The following is an 18831-nucleotide window of genomic DNA, read 5'->3' as shown; positions in this document are numbered from 1 at the left end:
CTTTCATCACCAACGATTCTTTTGTATGATATCTTTCTGCAAACTAACAGCTGAATATTAACTTAGGGTCATAGCTAAACATTAGCAGTGAATATGATCCATTCCTTTGTTGCAGGTCTCTTTCAGACCTGCAACATCCTTTGGTATGCAAGCTTGTGCTGCATGAGGTGCTTGTGTTATATTTAATGGCAACACAAACACAGCAAGGAGGACTATTTTGTAAGAACAACGGAGCTTCTTTGGAGACCAGGCCTGATTTTTTGGATTCCTTTGGTTTATGTTTATAATTAGCATGCGATTAAAGTTCGGTCTAATTAAATATCCTTCCAAATCTAGGAGCATGAATGCTGCTAAAGTCTGCTTCAATATCATTAGAATGGTGGAGAGTTCCATCAGGAATGTTTGATCCATTTATCATGAAAGCCAAGATCTTCTGCTTTGTGTATAAAACCTATGAATGGACTCCCCACCTGCTCATGAGCAACACATTTCTGCTGTGCACAACCTGCATGTTTATGAGAGAGAGAGAGACAGAGCAGTTAGTAGCTTACCTCAGCAAGTTGAAGGATTTCAGGATGAACATTAGGCTCTGTTTTTATGGGGATTCCTGCTGTGTCTGTACCAACATTTTGTTTCTTCATCCTGTCAGTGCCCGAGCTGTGAATGCAGCCCATCTCTTTTTGCAGCGAAATCTATAGTTTCCTTAGCTCAAGTGTTTTACTCCACTTCACGCTCTCTCTTTCCCCAACTCCTCTCAACACTTCATGTTTTGATGGTTCTCTTTATGTTGTTGATGTCTCTGTCTTCAACATGGTCCTTCTTCACCAGTGACTCCTAACACCTCTGCCCACTTTTGCACAGCTTGCCTTGCCTTGAAATCCACCCCAGATGACTTTTCCTCCCCTCTCTTCTTACAGCCCCTCTTCTCTTACAGCCCCTCTTCTCCAGTCCAAGCGTTGTCACCAAGCACAGACCCTCCACTCTTTCTCCCCTCACACTTTCCCGTCCCTGACTCTCTGGCGATCCTGACTCTGAAAGCATGTAAGCACGCACTCACCACCCTCTCTTCATTTCCCCCTTTTTCCACTTGCCAATACCTTTCTCTCTCACACTCCACACTTACAGACCCTCCAGTCTTCCCTTCTCTCTCTTTCCATCGGGCTCTACTTGCTGACTCTCCATAGGCTAGAAGGGGGCAGCTGTTTTGGCTTGTTGATGTCAGACCCTTCCTTTTTTTCTTTGGCTACACTTCAGCCCCTCTCACTCTCTTCCTCCTCATGGGGCAGTGATTAGATGGGGCTTCTTTGACACACGTCATCCCACTAGACTCTAACTTTGCACATGAGAACACACTGGAGGCTTGATAGTCCTAATCCCACTTCTCCCTTCTCTCAACTTGTTGTGAGGATGTGAAGAGACTTAACTGCTTGTTTTAAGTAAACAACTGGAACAAGCTGGCACAAGTTTGACACTTGACTTCCTTCTCTCAATTGGAGTCTAATCATTTTCTACATCTGCATCTTTTGGGAGAAAAAATGAATTCCATAAAGTTCTGTGAAAGGACACATGACATTAATGTTCTCTTATTCCCCCAGTTGCACACTGCTCTCTCCATTGAAATTAAAACAATGCTGGGCTCTGTGCTTGAATCTTAGATCTGCGTCCCCCTAGTTAAATTCCTTCGAACTACAGCTCTCGCTCTCCCTTTCTGTATCTCACACACATACTGTACATACACACAACTGTGTTTAATCCAACTGGCTTTGCCAGACAAACTGCTGTTTCAAGTGAGAGATTTTACAGTTGCGAGAGAAAAATCTTCAACAATAAGCTCTTTCTGAAACTACATTTTTAGCCCCTGGTTAGACTGTACAAAGCTGCCTTTGGTTTAACATATGAAACATATGTGGCTGTAAATTAAACTAGACAACTAGTCATCAAACTCCATTTGAAAGTGAGGATTTTTGGCTACTTAATGCATGCAGAGATGCCTCTACATTAAGACTCAGATGAAGACATCAGCAGACAATAAAAAAAATTGGCACTGTGACAAGGTTGAAATCTGGTTTAAGACCAAATACCTACAAACTAATGACATTCCCATCAGTTTCAGATATATCTTTTCAGAGCTAATTAGCAAATTTTAGGACGCAAGTGCTGTAAACCTAAAGAATATAACTGCAGCATACAGACTAAACCTCGTGATGCTATTGTGATAAACATCAAAATAGCTTCACTGTAACACTTGATTCCTCCTGTGTGGAAACCGAAATTGTGAAAATAATATCTCCCAAATAGTGCTGTAAACCATTGCCTGCTGTTGTCTAAAAGAGTACCATCTTACAGAAAAGTGAATCCCCTTAGTGTGTGTGGGATGTGGGGCTCAGCAGGTTCCTTAACAGCTGCTACCAGGAATCTGGCCCCCAGCAGGGGGCTAATTCTTAAAACACCCCCCACAGAGGCAGAGGGCCCCCAGAGACCACACCAGGAGCACAGTTAACAAAAATAAATATAAAGTTGCTATTGCACATAAAAATGATAAGCGCCTACTAATGCAGTTTGCCTTCTTGTTTCATGGCCATTTTAAATTGCCTTGCTGTAACTGCAAAAGTGTTGTCTAAATATAAGGAAAGACTTGTCTGAAAATGTTACTAGTTAAGCACAAAAACACTTTTTGACTTTTAGCCTGAATCCCTTCAGTAAAGCATCTCTCATAAAAAAAAGCAAACAAAAACTGCATAGTATTTGAATGTACTTAATAACCCCACGTTATTATAAAATGGAAGACGAGCGTGTGTAACTTCTTGGAAAACACAACTCACTCTCAGCCTATTACAGGCAACTTACAGGCTTTCCCCAAATATTTGTATTCATAATGTCAGGAGGCGTGAATGATTTAGACAGCTGCAGAGAATGTTTAAGACGTCTCAAACCATGACCATGATAAGCCTTTAATGAATGTGATTATTTCATCAGAAGGTGTAGAACTAGAGAAACATCTGTACAATGATTGGGAGAATATTGACGGCACTTGATCGATTCTTGGAGTAAGAACTGTGTCACGGCTGTTTTTTTTTTTTTTTTTTTTTTCCCCCAGTTTTAACAGTTTTACTGTAGAATAGATATTACACATTCCTCACTTATAATACTGGTAAAAAAAACAAAAAAACAAACTATTGACGATTCACTAAATGGTTAATTCATGACTGATAAATGTTTATAAAGTCTTAACAACTACCGTTAGTATAAGACAAAATGTTTCTAATTTCATGAATAAATTTGATAAGAGATTGATTTTAATGTCAAATAAGCCCTAATAAGTACAAAGGGCTTATAATATGTGAATATATTTAATGAAAGAATTATGCAAGTCAACAAATCCAATCGTTAAAAATAAAAAAGCTTCCTCTTAGTAAGCTACATGTTTTGTTGTAAGCTTCAACCTTGATCCACAAATATACAAATTCATTTTCCCCACTTTTTCCATTTATTTATTACAATTAATTCAATGTTATCCATCATTTTTCCCATATTTTCCAGCTACTTCTTTTTCAATTTAAAACAAGTCCAGTATGTGACTATTCTTTAGAACCTGAAAAGTCCTGAAGGTGGGGGCAGGGAAGCAGGAAGGGGGGAGGGGGGGAGGAGTGGGTGGGTTGTAGGTTTGAAAGTAATGGACAAGTTGGTAGGAGAAAAGGAGGGAGGGTGTGACTCCCAGGAGCATCTTCCAGGTGAGGACATTTTTCAAAAGCTATGTGATTTTTTTCTTCCTTTTTTCTGCAATCGTCATTTTCTCCTTTGTTTTGCACTTTCAGGCCTGGTCTTGTAAAATTTTCTCTATTCTACATCCTCTGTGTCATCTCCTTGGTCTCCGTCCATTAGCAAAGCGGCGTACTTACTGGCTGAGCTGAACTTCTGAAAAAGGTAAAACATAACAGCATAACAATCAGTACGGTAGCATTAGATGCTGACACAAGGTGTTAACTTTCACAGGACACACGAAACATTACAGACGACTTTTTGGCTGATAGACTGTTTATTCACAGTAAAATAGATATTTTCAACAACAAAAACGCACAGCAAAAGCTCTGGTGAAAGAATTATGGCATCAGTGAAAGCCTTTTTGAACAAAAGTTCAAAAACGGGTTTAAAAGAACAGCATTTAGTCAGGGACTTACAGGGGTTGGGGTTTCTTCGTATTTCTTTGGCTCTGGAGGAGGTCTGGGGTCTCGGTCTCTTCGGTTATCCTTTCTACAATCAGAATGCCCACAGAGGTTACCAATTATTGGCACAACTCATTGCTGGAAAGTTAACTTGCTGTGAAACCTCACACCCACATCCAATTTTCAGAAGGAGGAACCAAATTAAGTTTCACCTCAAATTATGCTGTAATGTTGATGTGTTCTACATCATAGGGACTAGAACTTATTTAAGGTAAGGCAATAAGGTTCACAGCGCACCTGGTGTATTCCTAGTGTCCATACCACCAAGAACAATCGCACCATTAGTTGTATAACTGAGCAAAGGTCACCTGTCTTGTCTTACTTAATCTTTTTTAGTACATTTAAGTACGCTAGCTATGTATGGCTGACCTGTCTGCCTCCTTTCTTCGGTCTCTGTTGGGCCCCTCTCCTCTGCCCCGCCCTGCTCCCGGCCCTGCAGGACCCCCTCGTGCTCGTGGGGGCCCCCGGTCCCGACGCACACCGTCAGCCTTGTTCTCATCTTAAAGGAGAAGCCAGACAGTAGAGTGATGGGAGTTGTTGGACTTTGTACAGTAGACTACTCTCACAACACACTGCAGCATCAATAGCCACTGGGTTGGATTAAAAAAGTGGTAGTCACTGATGTAGGGCCAAATGAGAGGTGCACAACAAACTTAAGAGTTTTATTTAAATTTGATACCGATTTTATTACTCTAAGTAATGACTAGAAATTTAAGCTTTGTTCTGACACAGCACTGCAAATAAAACCTGAGATGTTCCCCTAAGCACGAATTATGCTGCACTTGCATACAGGTCATATTATGCACTACGTGTGTCACTTGGATTATATGTTTAACAATGCAGATTACTAATATGAGTCACCTTTTTTGGCTGCCCTTTTGAAAAACACACTGAGCTGCAAAAATTAGCTCATGACTTGCTCAGTCAGACATTAATAAAATATAATGGTACAGTAGTAAATGTAAAAGGAAGCATAAAAGCTGTTCCTACACCTCATCATAAGGGTATACCTCTAATATATATGTAATAACACTGCGTTATGTATATATATTAAGGTATGAGGCCCTTAAATTAGAGGGGGGTACCCAAAAAGACATTTAGAAATCACATAGTTTAGGAGAAATATATGTACATAAAAAACCTGTTTCTTCTTTGTTCTAATAAGAGTGTAAAAAAAACAAACAAACAAAAACAAACAGCACAGTCAGCTGCATTGGGTTGGTTCGGCCACCACCCTCAAGCTTTAGTCAGAAAAATGCAGCCTGATCTATGTTCTACTTTAAATATACAACTTTATTTCTTTATTTATTATTATTATTATTTTTACACCTTTGATTTTACTGAATTAACTAAAATCCTTAGATGCTTTGAAACCACCTTCATTTAAAAATTTCTTGATCTGTCATGAAATACAGTTAATGGACCCCAAGACATTTATCCTCATGGATTGATGTTTATTAAGCTGATTGCCAAACGAGCCAAAGTACGTACTTTTCCCCCTAGTCACTTGATTAGGATACATCCAAGTCCAATGATTTAATTCTCATCTGCATTACCTATAATGAGCACCAGAAGCACTGAAACTAATAAGAGCTGAGCCATCTGCCAATTTAGATTTCTTGTGTGTCTTCTAAATGAGTTTTGATTTAATAAAAAAAAAAAAAAAATTCTCATGTATGTATTAGGGATGTCTGTTATTTGAGGAAAATTGCTTGCTCTTGATTTATTTGTACACTGTGTTGTGTACACTGCAGCACTAATCAGTTGACCTTACCCTTTCCAGATCCTTTTTCATCTGCAGAACTTGAGGAGCTAAAGAGAAAGTAAGAACAGTCAGGATGAGGTATACAAAGCTCTCACTTCACACAATCCTGTTACACCTTTTTTTTTCTGAACAGACTTTCTAACATATGTCAGCACTGTATTCTCACCTGAGCTTGGGAGGACCTGAACCACTTGGGGAGACAGGGGAGACAGGGGAAACAGGAGAAACCGAGGGCCGTCCATCACCCTCACTAGAGCGTGTGCAGGCCGCACTTCTTTTGGCCCAAACATTCTCCTTAGGAGGAGGCGCAGGCATCACTTTCAGTGGCTCTTTGGAAGAGCTGGTAGAGGAGGGACGTGAGGAATGCCCAGGGGAAGAGGGCTCACCTTCTTTCCCACTGAAAACCTCATTCTCCCCAGAGCGCTCACTGTCTCGACACCGGGACCCTGGTAGAAGGGGAGCATCATATTTAATTCTGTTTTTAAAATTATAAACCATTATAAACATGCTATACATAAACATTTTCTGTTTTTCCATGTCCAGAAGTAGGTGCCATTTCTGTCCCAGTTGACTCCCAGACTGATAGAACACAAAAAAAAAAATTGGGTACTGAAAGTTTTATGTAGAGAACACAAAACTAAATACACAGTTGCAAAGTGCAATATTGCTTCTTTGGGTTTACAGGACAAATGAGATTTCTGAATGCAAGCAGCATCTCACCTCTTCCAGAACTGCTTCCATGCTGAGAAGACTCACTTCCTGTGCGAGATCTCTCAGTTTGAGGTTCCTCATTGCGCCAGCTTGGGTCCCTGAGAAAAACAAAAATTATTATAACAATAACATTCACACCTTTGAAGACTGTACTTTGACATGATAAAGATAAAAACAATTATTTCCCGACCTGTCTCGCATCTTTCTGTCAGGTCCCCGGCTTTTGTCCTCCTCCAGCTGCCTCTGCAATCTCTCTTCCTCTTTCTTCAGTCTCTCCTCTACCTCCCTCTCCTTGGCTGCTGTGTCAACTGGCTTGGCCCCACCAAAGATGGAAGAAGCCCTGCTACTGGGACTTGGAGCTGCTGCGGGGGAAGTACCACCACCCCCACTGCTAACTTCTTCTTCCTTGGGCACACTACGGGGCTTCAGGTTGAGCTTGGGTCTCTGCTGAGGAGCTGGATTGAGCACAGGGAAAGGTAATATTTTTGTGGAGTGGCTGCACATGAAAAAATTCTTAGGATGTGGGGGCACAGATCACAATGTTGTGTACTTAATGCCCACATACACGTCTTCCGAATTGAGAAACACGTACACAGAGCTGTTAAAGTTTGGAATGATAGTATTGTTAAACTACAAGGATTTAAATTCCGGGCATATCTTTTATTCCACTTTAGATTTGCTCGAAGGTATTGATGTGGTTATACGATTTTTTTTTTTAATTATGTTTATAGCATTTTCTTTACATTTTAAATATCTGCAGGACTTTTTCCTTATGTGTACTGACTGTAGATTTGTCTAGTGTGACGATATATGTTGAGCATTTGTTGGGGCCTTCTGCAATTTAATTTCCCCTTGAGGATAATAAAGTAAGGGATATATAGTCAAAACTATGACAGAAACAAGCTGATAAAAAAACAAAATTAGGGACAAATAATCATCCAATCATTGTAATAACCCATCTGAGGTTATAAATAATAGTGATCAAACGTAGTTAAAATACTAAACTTTTACCTCTTTCCTCACGCCTCTCATCCCGTTTTTCGTAACGTTCTTCACGGTCACCATAGCGATCACCACTACCCCGACCCTCATCATAATCACGACGGAAACCACTACCAAAGGCACGACGACCTCCTCCACCGCGAGAGTCGTAACCTGAAGGGGGAGCAGAAAATAGCTAAGAAAAAACAACAACAAAAAAATAATAGAAACCTGAAGAAATTGTGCCGTTTAGGGAAAGTGGAGACAAATATACACTCAATGTTGCAAGACACAAGGTTATCAAAAAAACAAAACAAAAAACATTATTTAGTTTTTAGGGATTGCAAAAGATTTTCTTGGAAGAATCAGCCCACTGACAAATGTTGAACAGTCAAAATGAGTGCAACTAGTAACCTCCTCTGTCATAGTCTCTGCGGTCTCTGTCGTCATAGCGCTCCCTGCCCTCCCTGTCACCATAGCGATCTCGGTAGCGCTCTCTTCCTCCATCATAACGGTCATTGTCTCGCCGTGGCCCATCCCTGTAACGGTCTGACTCATATCGATCCCGTGATCCTGTAACAAGTGCAAAAAAACAATAAATATAATTATTTGGTCTTGCTAGGTACTGACTGTATATAACTGAGATTTAAATGATGAAATGCATTTCTGCCAATCAATTAAGGATAAAAAGAAATTCTGACAATCTTGCAGTGTTTCACATAAGAAAATCTGAACATTATAACAATCTAATGAAATCTTCCAAAAGCAGTTAAACAAATGATTATGAGTAGTGCTCTTCGAGGAGCTGAAGCTAGCATCAGTTTTATCCTAGTTTAATTAGAATTAAAACCAGTGATACTAAACAATAAAATTCTGTAAAGAAAATTGTTCTAGGATTAAGTGTGATAGGTGCTGGTGTTCAAGCACAAAACCATGTCTAACTCACTCTCTCCAAAGGCATCATCCCTCCTTGGAGGTCCTTCATCAGCGTCTGCACTTGGCCGAGCTCTCCAGTCACTGTCGGTCTTGTCTGGACCCATGTCCCCCATTCGCCCACCCCTATCTCTGTCTCTGCCTCCCATAGATCCTCCATCTCTCTCTGAAGTATAAAAAAAGATAATGTTATGTTTTATAACAGAATGATTAACAATAGACAGAAAAAAAAAAGTGTTGCAATAATACAGATGGGAAAAGAAGTCAGGGAAGTACCTTTATCATTAGACTGGTCTGCTATATCCACACGGATCCTTCGGTTTCCCAGGTTCTGTTGGCATAAACAGAAAAAACATTTAGTGATTATCTCCTAATCTAGTTCATTGTAGTACAACTATAGATTATTTACGTCCTCTACAATTAAACTAATTAAAAAAAAAAAAAAAAAAAAATGTAAATGTGAAATACAACACTGTAGATGTGCAGAAGTTAAAAAAGCAAAAATAACTGTTTTTGCATTTTCCCACCTCCTCATTGAGACTGAGCGCTCTCAGGAGGGAGTCCACATCGTCAAACTCGGCATAGCCAAAGCCCTTCAGCCTCTCTGGGTTATTGGGCTCTCGAGGCAAACGCACTGCACTGATCTGGAGGTGAAGACACAACATCATATGTTGCTGGGCTCAGCAATGAACAAATATAAAAAATAAGAGAATTACGCAAAAAAAAAAAAAAAAAAAAAAACCAACAAAAAATGACCCTAAACAAAAACAAATAAGGTCAAGACTGTGACCAGTACTGTTACCAGTAACTCCAGTATGATAGATAAATTCAATTTTCTCACAAAAAATAGGTGACTTCCATTTAATGCAAAGAGTACTACTTAGCTACTTGCTTAGCTACAGATATTAGTGCACATCAGCTGATAGATTACTGAAGTAACTTATTAGCCAAAGTAATTATTTACTATAAATAAATACACACATACATAAAATACAAGTATTGCTGAAATACTAAGGATGCTGCATGAGAATATGTGAGGATTTTTTTTAGATAGGTTTGATGTTATGAAAAAATTAATTTGCTCCCCCCCACCCCCAAAACACTAGTCTAAAACACTTCCACCTAAATATACAAGACTACTAGCACCTGTAAAGAGCAATGATTTGCAACAGAAACTGAAGCTTGAGTTTCAATGTTTTTTTTCTTTGCAAAACAAAGAGAGCAGCATCTGTAACCACCGTGCTATGTGTTATATGCCCAGCAAAGCATGTGCTTGTTACACCTACTGCCAAGCCGCGGAAGAAATCTTTGATCGAGTCCTCAGTGACATCATAGGGCAGGTTGCCCAGGAAAGCCGTGTATGGAGGGCTGCGGGGCAGTCGGGACCGGTCGACATTGGGTTCTCGAGCTGAGCGAGGGGCTGTGGGCAGGATGGAGCGGTCAATGGGCGGTGCTCGGTATGAATCCTCCTCTGTGTGCCATGAAGTTGAGACTGGACAAAGGAGCAGACGAAAACTTTAAACAATTGCTAACACCAATATGATGAATAGTCAACCAATAACTATTCATCTGCCAGTGAAAAACTGTTGTCTATAAGAATGTCAGAAAATCTGTATAAAATACCATTTTTGTTTGGCACAGTTCAAGGTAACAGACCTTTTTTACTTCAACCAACATTCCAACACCATTCAGTTTAACATCATATATGACAAGGTTAAGCATAAAATATTAACATTAAGAAGCTGGAATGTCAATATTTTGTCAATATTAGTAGTCAATATTTTGTATTTTTGCTTAATTTCTTTTCTTTCTTTTTTTTTTCCAATTAACCGTTGTTGATTTTACTATTGAGAGACTAATTAACAAATTGTTGCAGGTCTAACTGTAAACTTTGTTTCTGAAAAATAAAGGGGCATTTTCTTTTTAATACTTGGGGGTTCACTTACTGGTGATCTTGTATTCTTAGATGCACAAAAAGACTTAATAGCAGATTAACACATGTTATGTATTGTAAATATAGAATTTTTTTTTTTTTTTTTTACTGTTTTTAAACAATAAAATTAACTTGATTTTTTTCAGCGTTCTGAATGATTTGTTTTCTACATGAACTCAAAGCAAAACATAATATCTAAGCTATATGCTGGCCATAAAGACATCTTTTAAGAAGCGGTACTTTCTTTAAAGGGAAGCATGCACACAAAGGGGAGAGGAAGAGAAAGGAGATGTCTCTCATTTCCATATCACTGACATAACGTTATTACCTTTCTTTGGCATAATTTTGATGTTTTCACCTGGTGCAGCTGTCATTACTCCAACTTTACTAGTAAAGCCAACCCATGTGCAGACATCTCTAAGTAAAAACACTAATATCTGACATGACAGTCATAACTCCAAATAGCTGGTGGTGCTGCAGTTTGAGTCACGGCAGAGGATCCACTAATTAATTTTTTTTCCTCCCACAATTACACATTTTTCACACTGTCAAAAACTGAAATTAGAATTTTGGGGTAAATTGCCAAGCCCTAACTTAAAGTAAAACACCTATTGTTTAGGTGTACCCACTACTTGGTTAATTCCCTAGCATTCGATTGCTGTTGTTTCTTTAATATTCAGTTAGGCAGCTTATGATGATAGTACTACTAGTTTGACTGCATTCTTTAACGTAATTAATTTATCTCTACTCCAGTGAGAGATATTCCAAGCAACAGAGATTTTATTAAGATGGAAAAGTCTGAGACAGAAGCAAGTCATGCAAGACTTTGTACGTATTTCAGTTTGAACCCACCATCTCCATCCAGGTCATCAGTCTCATCAGCCCAGCTAGTGGACTTTGTCGGGTAGCTGGGCGCCACACCACTGCCTCCACTGTCCTCTGCCAGAAAGTCAGTCAAAGTGAGGGTCTTTCCCTTCTTATTCTTCTTCTTACCTAGATGGAAAAATAAACACAAAATACATATTCAGCAATGGAACAAACATGCTAGGGCATAAGTTGACACCTAATATAGATATGTCATTGAGGTGTTTAAAGCCTATATTAATATATTATAATACCAGCCTGCCCATTATTGATAAGAAAGGTTTACTTTCTTTGATACATTTAATGTATTGGACTGGAAATTACAGATGGCTAAAAAACACATACGCCTGCAGACATTATGTAAAATTTGAAACTCCAGTGTTGCAATGGCGTCAGTGATTCTAACAATTTTTTTTAAGCGACTAAAAATGAAAAAAGGCACAATTTAGTCTAAACCAAAGTCGCTCTGATGCACCAATCGAAAGATTGAATCAATTAACAGTAAGACAACAGTCAAAAGATAGCATCCCCACTAATGTGGGCAGCTGCATCTTTGAACAGACAAACACTGACAATCACTATTTGTAGGACCAACCAAGACAGATAGGACTGCAGTGTACGAGTGATAACAAAAACACTGACTTATTGTGGTTTTGAATGTAAATACACAGGGAGTGGTCTACATGATCAACCGTCATTGTGCAGCCAGCCAGCTTCTATCCGTTTAGCTCAAGGAGAGAAGTGAATAAAAATGTTATTGGTTGCATGATTGGAGAAATGTCCTGTGGAGTTTAAATTAATGAATGATGGAAATCCACTGTAGAGAATAGTGCCTGTCTGAATAGGAAACCTTTGCCCATGGGGGCTCCACACTTTACAGAGCGGGTCTGGTTTGTTTTGGTCTGAGGCAGAAAACGGGACCGACAAAGCTGCCTGGGACCTTTTTTGTGAAAATGCCAGCTGTCAGGACATTCTTTACACACAGTTACAAAACCTGCACGTCGAGAGCAACACCGGCGATTTTGAGTTTTTTTTTCCCAGGGCAATAACGTCATAGTTTACCAATGACATCTAAATAACTGCCATCGACTGTGTTCTGTAGCGAAAATAAATAATATTCTCTTTGCTGTTTTCTTAGGGCACCGCACTGATATGACATTAGCCAGCTAGGAGCTGTGCAACTTTTGGTCGTGCTGTCTTATGTTGAAGCTACATTAGCTGCAAGAGCTAACTGTTAAATGCGAAGCTAACGTTAACATAACCACACAAGTTGTTTTCTTGCTCTCTTCATAGGTCTCTAGTTCTTTGTCTATGTCTTTATGCTTATGCGGGCTTAGTCAGCAAAGAACTGCTGATGGGGTTGGGGGGTGGGAAGTATCCCTGCTACCCTGGCCGCATAGATTTTAAGGCCTAGCACACGTCGCAGCACCAGGATCCAAGTGCGCCATCAATGCAGCTAGACTTGGCCGGCCGGATGGAACGGCTCAAAGTTGTGAAGATGCCAGGGAATTGTTTAGGATGGGACCCAACAAGTCCAGTTGTCCCGTTTCATCAAACCCCGACACCCAGGGAGGCAGGCTGCACACGTGGGGAGACTCCTCGGGCAGCCCGGACTCCTCGGCCCAACCCCTCCTTCCAGAAGCGCGCTTGCGCCCGGTGCTATCTACTCTGAGCGCCACGGCGAGGGCTCCGCTACGGACATACAATGTGCCAGCTCTGCACGCAGTTAGAAACATTTCCTAACATGTCACGCACTGACTTATATATATTATTGTAGTAATTCGAAAACAGACATCCCAAACACCAGAATACTAAAGTAATATAAAACTAAAAATACCCCGAATGTAATATATAGCTTAAACTGCTCAGATTGTGCAAGTCGCCTCGTTCATTCGTCTTCCTATAGCCGATGTGCCGTTACCGGGCCCAAACAACCGACAAACCCATTTATACACGCAGACAACTACCCCGACCAATAAGACATAAAGCAATAACACTCTTAAAACTCAATGGGTTTAACCGAATCGACGTTTAACCCTCGAAATATCCCCACAACGGACAGAGATCGTTCACCCACATAAACCTCACCTGCCGCCGCCATGTTGGAGAGCGAGTTCGTACTAGTTCCCGGATGAAGGCGTCAGAGGTTTATCATCGGGAGCGCGCCTCGCCGTTCACTGTCCTGTCCGTCTCCTCCCTTGTTGGCTACTGACCACATCTGCTCAGCTACAGTACTGACTTTTCTGTTCTCTACCTTTCTCCTGCAGCTGTCGCTCAACTAGATGTGACTTTTGTTATTTTATTACTATTCTAATGCATACGCCAAATAAAGCACCAACAATAATAAAGTGGTCTTTATTATTGTTATTTATCTCCCTGAATGAGTGGTGAAATTATAAACAAATACAAATGGCCTGTGAAAGTAAGTAAAGTACTTAAGGCTGTAGAGTGATAAGAATATAGTAATAAATGTTTCTCTCTAACCTTTAGCAGCCTTAAGATGGATTGCATTTTGTTGAATGTAGGATTTGAAATGTTACAAGGCTGTGTGTTGGTTCTTACTGAGACATATTCATACATTAATGATTCATTAATGATTTTTACGTTCTTTCATTTGTACTGAAAGCTGTCAAATGACAATAAATGTCATAAATATATTAGATATAATATAACGCTTTTCTTTCTGACACCTAAATACAAAATAGCACAAAATTGAAGCTAATCCATTAGATTATGAATACTTTAAACATTACCACAGGTGAACCAAAGTTCTAGTAAGCACTTAATTTAGTTACTTTCAACCACTGAGGAGTACTGTATGTGTTTTTATGCCCATGTTCTGTAATAATAACTTTATATAAACACCATAAAGTCTAATAATTTTTTCAAATATTCAGGAGAATATTTAGATGTGGTTAACAAAATCTATGTTTACAAAGAATTTCAATTCACATTCCTCATATTATAAATCAGTTAGTTAAAGATGTATGTAAAAGTAGTTGAATGAGTTAAAACCAAAGCATTGACATTTATCATTTGAGCAGTAGCTTCAATGAAACATGTTTTCATGCCTGTACACACCATAACAAATGTTTAAAGTGATAATATTGTAGGACTATGTCTCATAACTTGTTTAGTGGTTATTCTGCCTCCTAGTGGCCAAATATAAATTAATACCACTTTAATGCCACGTGGGGGATTGAGAACTTTTTTGTTATAAATAAATGGTCTATGAAATCATGCAGTTTGACATCTATTACATTTCAGGACTGTGGATTTTTTTTTAATAGAATCGTCTATCTGTATCATATAGTTCCTTCAAACATTGTTTTTTAAATCAGTTTTGATTACTCTCAGCAACCTTACACAAAACATTCTTACCTCATGTAAAACAAATGCACAAGAGCTGTGACTATGGGGATCAACAAGTGGTTTTATTCATTTTTATTTTGCTGCCAGGTTGAGCAATGCTTTCCTTTGAAACAGTCCAGTCTGTCTCACTGTGGTGTAGAAGAATGCCTTTATTGCGGATTGCTTAAATCATTTATTGTTTAAGGAAATTTTTCCATAATCTATAGCTGTGGGTTTCTTTGCTTTTATTGTTGGGATGGTCCCAGATACTTTGTTCCAAATTAGATTGTGTCTACCAGCTCATCCAGTGCATCCTGGAGCCTGCAAAACACAGATGAAAGATTTAGACTTTCAAATACTTGTGTTGAACTGGTTATGTGACGACTGCTAACTCCAATTAATTCAAGTAGTTTGGTTGGTCATGCAAACCATGACAACCGCTTTAGTATTTACCTCCACCACCACCACCATTACATTGCCTTTATATATTTTTCTCTTCCACCTCTTTATAACTTACTTTAAGTCTCCACCATCCAGCAGAGTCTTATAAGTGGCAATCTCAGCCTCCAGTTTCATCTTCATGTTGAGGAGAGCCTCATACTCTTGGGTCTGTTGCTGGATGTTTGCACGCAAGTTGGTCAATTCCTCCTCCAGGTGCAAAATAATGTTGTTGTACTTCTCTGTTTCCATGTTGTTATGGAGCTCTGTGTTGCGCAATGTCTCCTCTAAAGATGCTTTCTGATAAAGGATGGAAAAGAATGAGAAGTTTAGACATGTCTTATTTAGGGGACCATGGGAAAAAATATAAAATCTTTGTAGGAAAGATCATTTAAAAACTTTCTGTTTTACAAAAGTATGAAACAGAAATTCTGAATAGGGGTTGTTGTTTCAAAGCAGACTTGAATGTTGCATAACAAAAGAATCAAATTAAATGATTTGAATATTTGAAATTTAAAATAAACAAAACACATGTAAAGTATATGCTTACTAAGTTCTGTTGGGATGCAAGCTCAATTTGTAGAGTCTGTAGCTGTCTCGATAAGTCACTCTTTTCCATTTGAGCTCCCTGAAGAGCTTCTGTGTTCTGTGATACCTGTACCTGTACTTCTGTAATCTGGCCAAGAAAATGTAAAAAACATGTTGAGATGCTAAAAACCAAGACACTTGATGGGTGTATTTGCATATTATAACCCTTTCATGACTTTCATTTGGTTTGTCCTTTCTTACAATGCATTACCTGATTTTCATGCCACTGTTTAAGGTCCTCTGCATTCTTCCCAGCAATCTTCTCATAGCTGGCCCTCATATCCTCCATGATCTGAGCAATGTCCTGACCTTTGGGAGCGTCTACATCCACTTGCACACCTGACTGGGAGATCTGACTCCTTAGCTCCATCACCTCCTGCATGGCAGACATGGCAGGGCAGAATAAGAAACAATAAACCCCACCTCCACAAACTTTTAACAGTTTAGCATGTAGTAAAGTAAAAATATACTGTAAACTCACATTCTCATGGTTCTTTTTCAGGAACATGAGTTCCTCCCTCACAGTTTCAATCTGATTCTCAATATTTATCCTGCTCATGTTTGTGTCATCAATGAGTTTCTTCAGCCCAGCAATATCAGCCTCCACAGACTGGCGGATTGCTATCTCATTGTCAAACCTGTAGGAGTGTGCAGACACAACTTCTGTTAGAGACACAACCATAGTCCTATAATCACACTGTGTTGTGTTGTATAAGTGAATGAAATACAGCAAAAGCCTGCTGTACATTTACATTACATTTAGTCATTTAGCAGACTTATGCTTTATGCTGTAGCATAAATCTTATTCACATATTATACTGTAGATATTGAAACGCATAAACTGTTTAATTTCTGTATGAATTTCCACTCGGAACATCCTAAAACCCCAAAAAGGACTATGTTTATGAGGATGTGAAGAATGAATTTATGGATTAAAACAGATTAAAACAACCTACTTTACTTTGAAGTCGTCAGCAGCAAGACGGGCATTATCGATCTGGAGCACAAGACGAGCATTGTCCACAATCCTATCAAAGATCTGAAGAGAATAAAGAATTTATGATACAATTACTTTTACAAGTTATTCATTTACGAGTGGTAGCCAAAAAAATAGGATTGTTGGTTTTGAGGGTTAGAAAACAGCTCATTAATGAGAACTCTCCTGACTCATTGCATAACTAAGTGGTCGGCTCAAACCCTTATGTGCTATGAGACAGCATTGTTTCATTTGTTGTTTCAGGGAAAGGAACAAACATATAATCTAAAAAAAATATTGTACTCAAGTACCAAAAGCAAATTAAAAGTTATATTGCACAATAATGCCACAACATGGATGAATCCATAGTAACATCCAGTTAAAGTAGAACTGCAAACTGAAGAACAGGAAGGAGGGTTGTACTCGTGCCAGAACACAATCTGGTTTCTTTTAGCAGTGTTGGAAGAAGGGATTTCCTGTCTGAAATTTTTTTCATATATTACAATTTTCATGCAGTTCCAATATCTCCCTCCGTCTGCCAGCCATTCTCTTTTTATGTAGGCTCCACGTTTGTATAGGTGAAAAATGTTTTTGTGAGTCTATATTTTGTGACCATGGTATCCTAAGTCATCATGTGACACTGAAGAGCTGGACTCTGGAGAAGAATGTGATATCTGACTCTGCTGACTGGAGCTGATTGTTATACACTCATATGCACACACACACACACACACACACACACACACACACACACACACAGGCGCATGCATGCACACTCTCTCCCACTGGCAATCTGAGATCCTTTGTGTGTGTGTTGTGTGTGTGTCACTTCCCAACATCTGTTTCACATTGAGGTCCTCCTACACCAGAGAATGCTTCTAGAATCACCAGTTACTCTCATGACCATTTGGAAATGCTTTTCTGTCTGGTGAATGTTTCTGTCTGCTTCTTGTGATGATACACTCGTGCGAGTGAATCATCAGAGGAAGTTATGGCCAGTTTGTGAATTTCATAGTTGGGGGAGGGTTGAGCATGGCGACCACACCCTTTATTCTCTTGCTAGAAATTTGATAACCTGCAAAAGAACTACTGCCCAGTCACACGCACTCATTGATTCTCATATTCAAGGGCCTGTTCTTAAGCAACACTCAAATCTCCTATCTTTCAACCACCAAAGCAGTTTTTGATAACATGTCAACTTCCACCAGGTCGTTTTTATAACTAACATTTATTTTCATACCTGATTCCGTAGGTCATCAACGATGTTCTCATACTTGCTGTAGTCTCTCAATTCAGGCCCTCCCCTCTCCAGGGCCTCTCTGATATTCATCTCCAACTCCCTGTTTGCCTGCTCCAGGTTCCTCACTGTTTCCAGATAGCTGGCCAGGCGGTCATTCAGGTTTTGCATGGCTCCCTTCTCATTGCCCAGGATGCCAGTATTAATACTACCACCAGTTCCCACAGATGCACCGGCACCACCAAAACCTGCACCCATACCACCACCTATTCCACTGCTCAGCTTGAAGGCAGTTGAAGAAGAGGTGATTGGGGCACTGGAGCGCAGACTAGACATGGACATTTGGGATGAGCGGACATCCTTTCCACCAGCACCACCATAAATGCTGGCAGCACGGTAGTTGGGTGTAGAGCGGGTCAAGGAGATGTGGGCAGAAGGTATCATCTGGAAGTTAGATCTTCTGCTCATTTTGGAGAAATGTAGTCTCGGCAGATAACAGAGTAAATAAAAAGAGATATGGAAGCTCACTGCTGGCCGGCTCAGAAAGTGACGCAGACTACGGAAAGTGGAGAACTTATACTCAGACCCTGCCCACATCTGCTCCCCCTCCCTGCTCTCTCTGCTCTCTTTTACCCACATGTTCCTTTTTTCTAAACCTACATTGTGTTTTCCGTCTCTAAGGAAGTATGAGGCATTTTCTGTTGTGAAAACACTTAAAAAAGCAATTACAGCTGAGCAACCAGAGTAACACTTTAATTGACAGGATTAAAGAGATTACACAAACCAAAGACAGTGTAAATGCTCAATAAAAAAGTTAAAAGGCAGATTGTT

The 18831-nt window shown here is 39.6% G+C and overlaps 3 protein-coding genes across 4 annotated transcripts in view; all 3 read right to left on the bottom strand.

Annotated features, from left to right (window-relative positions):
- The window catches only part of LOC137128236 (tensin-2-like), a 28228-nt gene extending 25459 nt beyond the window's left edge, over window positions 1-2769 (bottom strand). Inside the window, exon 1 of the mRNA XM_067506066.1 lies at window positions 552-2769. Within this exon, the coding sequence (XP_067362167.1) occupies window positions 552-674 (123 nt within the window). The 5' untranslated portion in view covers window positions 675-2769. The remainder of the gene's footprint in view (window positions 1-551) is intronic.
- A 147-nt stretch (window positions 2770-2916) lies between these two features.
- Window positions 2917-13623, bottom strand: eif4ba (eukaryotic translation initiation factor 4Ba). Of its 2 annotated transcripts, XM_067506071.1 has the most exons (15): window positions 13499-13623; window positions 11399-11539; window positions 9900-10105; window positions 9141-9257; window positions 8890-8944; window positions 8627-8779; window positions 8095-8253; window positions 7711-7854; window positions 6890-7154; window positions 6709-6797; window positions 6155-6434; window positions 5998-6035; window positions 4593-4722; window positions 4179-4251; window positions 2917-3915 (listed from the first exon to the last, which is right to left on the bottom strand). In XM_067506071.1, exons 1-15 carry the CDS (start codon window positions 13509-13511, stop codon window positions 3838-3840), a joined length of 1941 nt encoding a protein of 646 aa, XP_067362172.1. In that variant the 5' UTR covers window positions 13512-13623; the 3' UTR covers window positions 2917-3837. The 2 variants fall into 2 exon arrangements, with proteins under 2 accessions (XP_067362172.1, XP_067362174.1); XM_067506073.1 differs by lacking the exon at window positions 4593-4722.
- A 1200-nt stretch (window positions 13624-14823) lies between these two features.
- On the bottom strand, window positions 14824-18565 carry LOC137128238 (keratin, type I cytoskeletal 18-like). Its single transcript, XM_067506074.1, has 7 exons — window positions 18004-18565; window positions 16744-16826; window positions 16269-16425; window positions 15999-16163; window positions 15750-15875; window positions 15279-15499; window positions 14824-15082 (listed from the first exon to the last, which is right to left on the bottom strand). Exons 1-7 carry the CDS (start codon window positions 18466-18468, stop codon window positions 15043-15045), a joined length of 1257 nt encoding a protein of 418 aa, XP_067362175.1. The 5' UTR covers window positions 18469-18565; the 3' UTR covers window positions 14824-15042.
- Between the last annotated feature and the right edge of the window lie 266 nt (window positions 18566-18831).

Source organism: Channa argus, chromosome 5, assembly GCF_033026475.1.
Source record: "Channa argus isolate prfri chromosome 5, Channa argus male v1.0, whole genome shotgun sequence".
NCBI lineage: Eukaryota > Metazoa > Chordata > Actinopteri > Anabantiformes > Channidae > Channa > Channa argus.
Note: the sequence above shows the minus strand (reverse complement) of the source record. Positions and strands in the feature narration are given on the sequence as shown.

Bases quoted from the DNA above. Each gene is read 5' to 3' on its own strand.
- eif4ba (XM_067506071.1), bottom strand. The intron at 7,855-8,094 runs GTTACTAGTTGC...CTCCCCCTTCAG, and splicing joins CAGAGACTATGACAGAGGAG to GTTACGACTCTCGCGGTGGA. The intron at 6,798-6,889 runs GTCGGGAAATAA...TGTTTTTCTCAG, and splicing joins GACAGAAAGATGCGAGACAG to GGACCCAAGCTGGCGCAATG.
- LOC137128238 (XM_067506074.1), bottom strand. From the start codon at position 18,468: ATGAGCAGAAGATCTAACTTCCAGATGATACCTTCTGCCCACATCTCC. The intron at 16,827-18,003 runs GTATGAAAATAA...TATTCTCTTCAG, and splicing joins TTGATGACCTACGGAATCAG to ATCTTTGATAGGATTGTGGA. The intron at 15,083-15,278 runs GTAAGTTATAAA...TGTGTTTTGCAG, and splicing joins CTGGATGGTGGAGACTTAAA to GCTCCAGGATGCACTGGATG.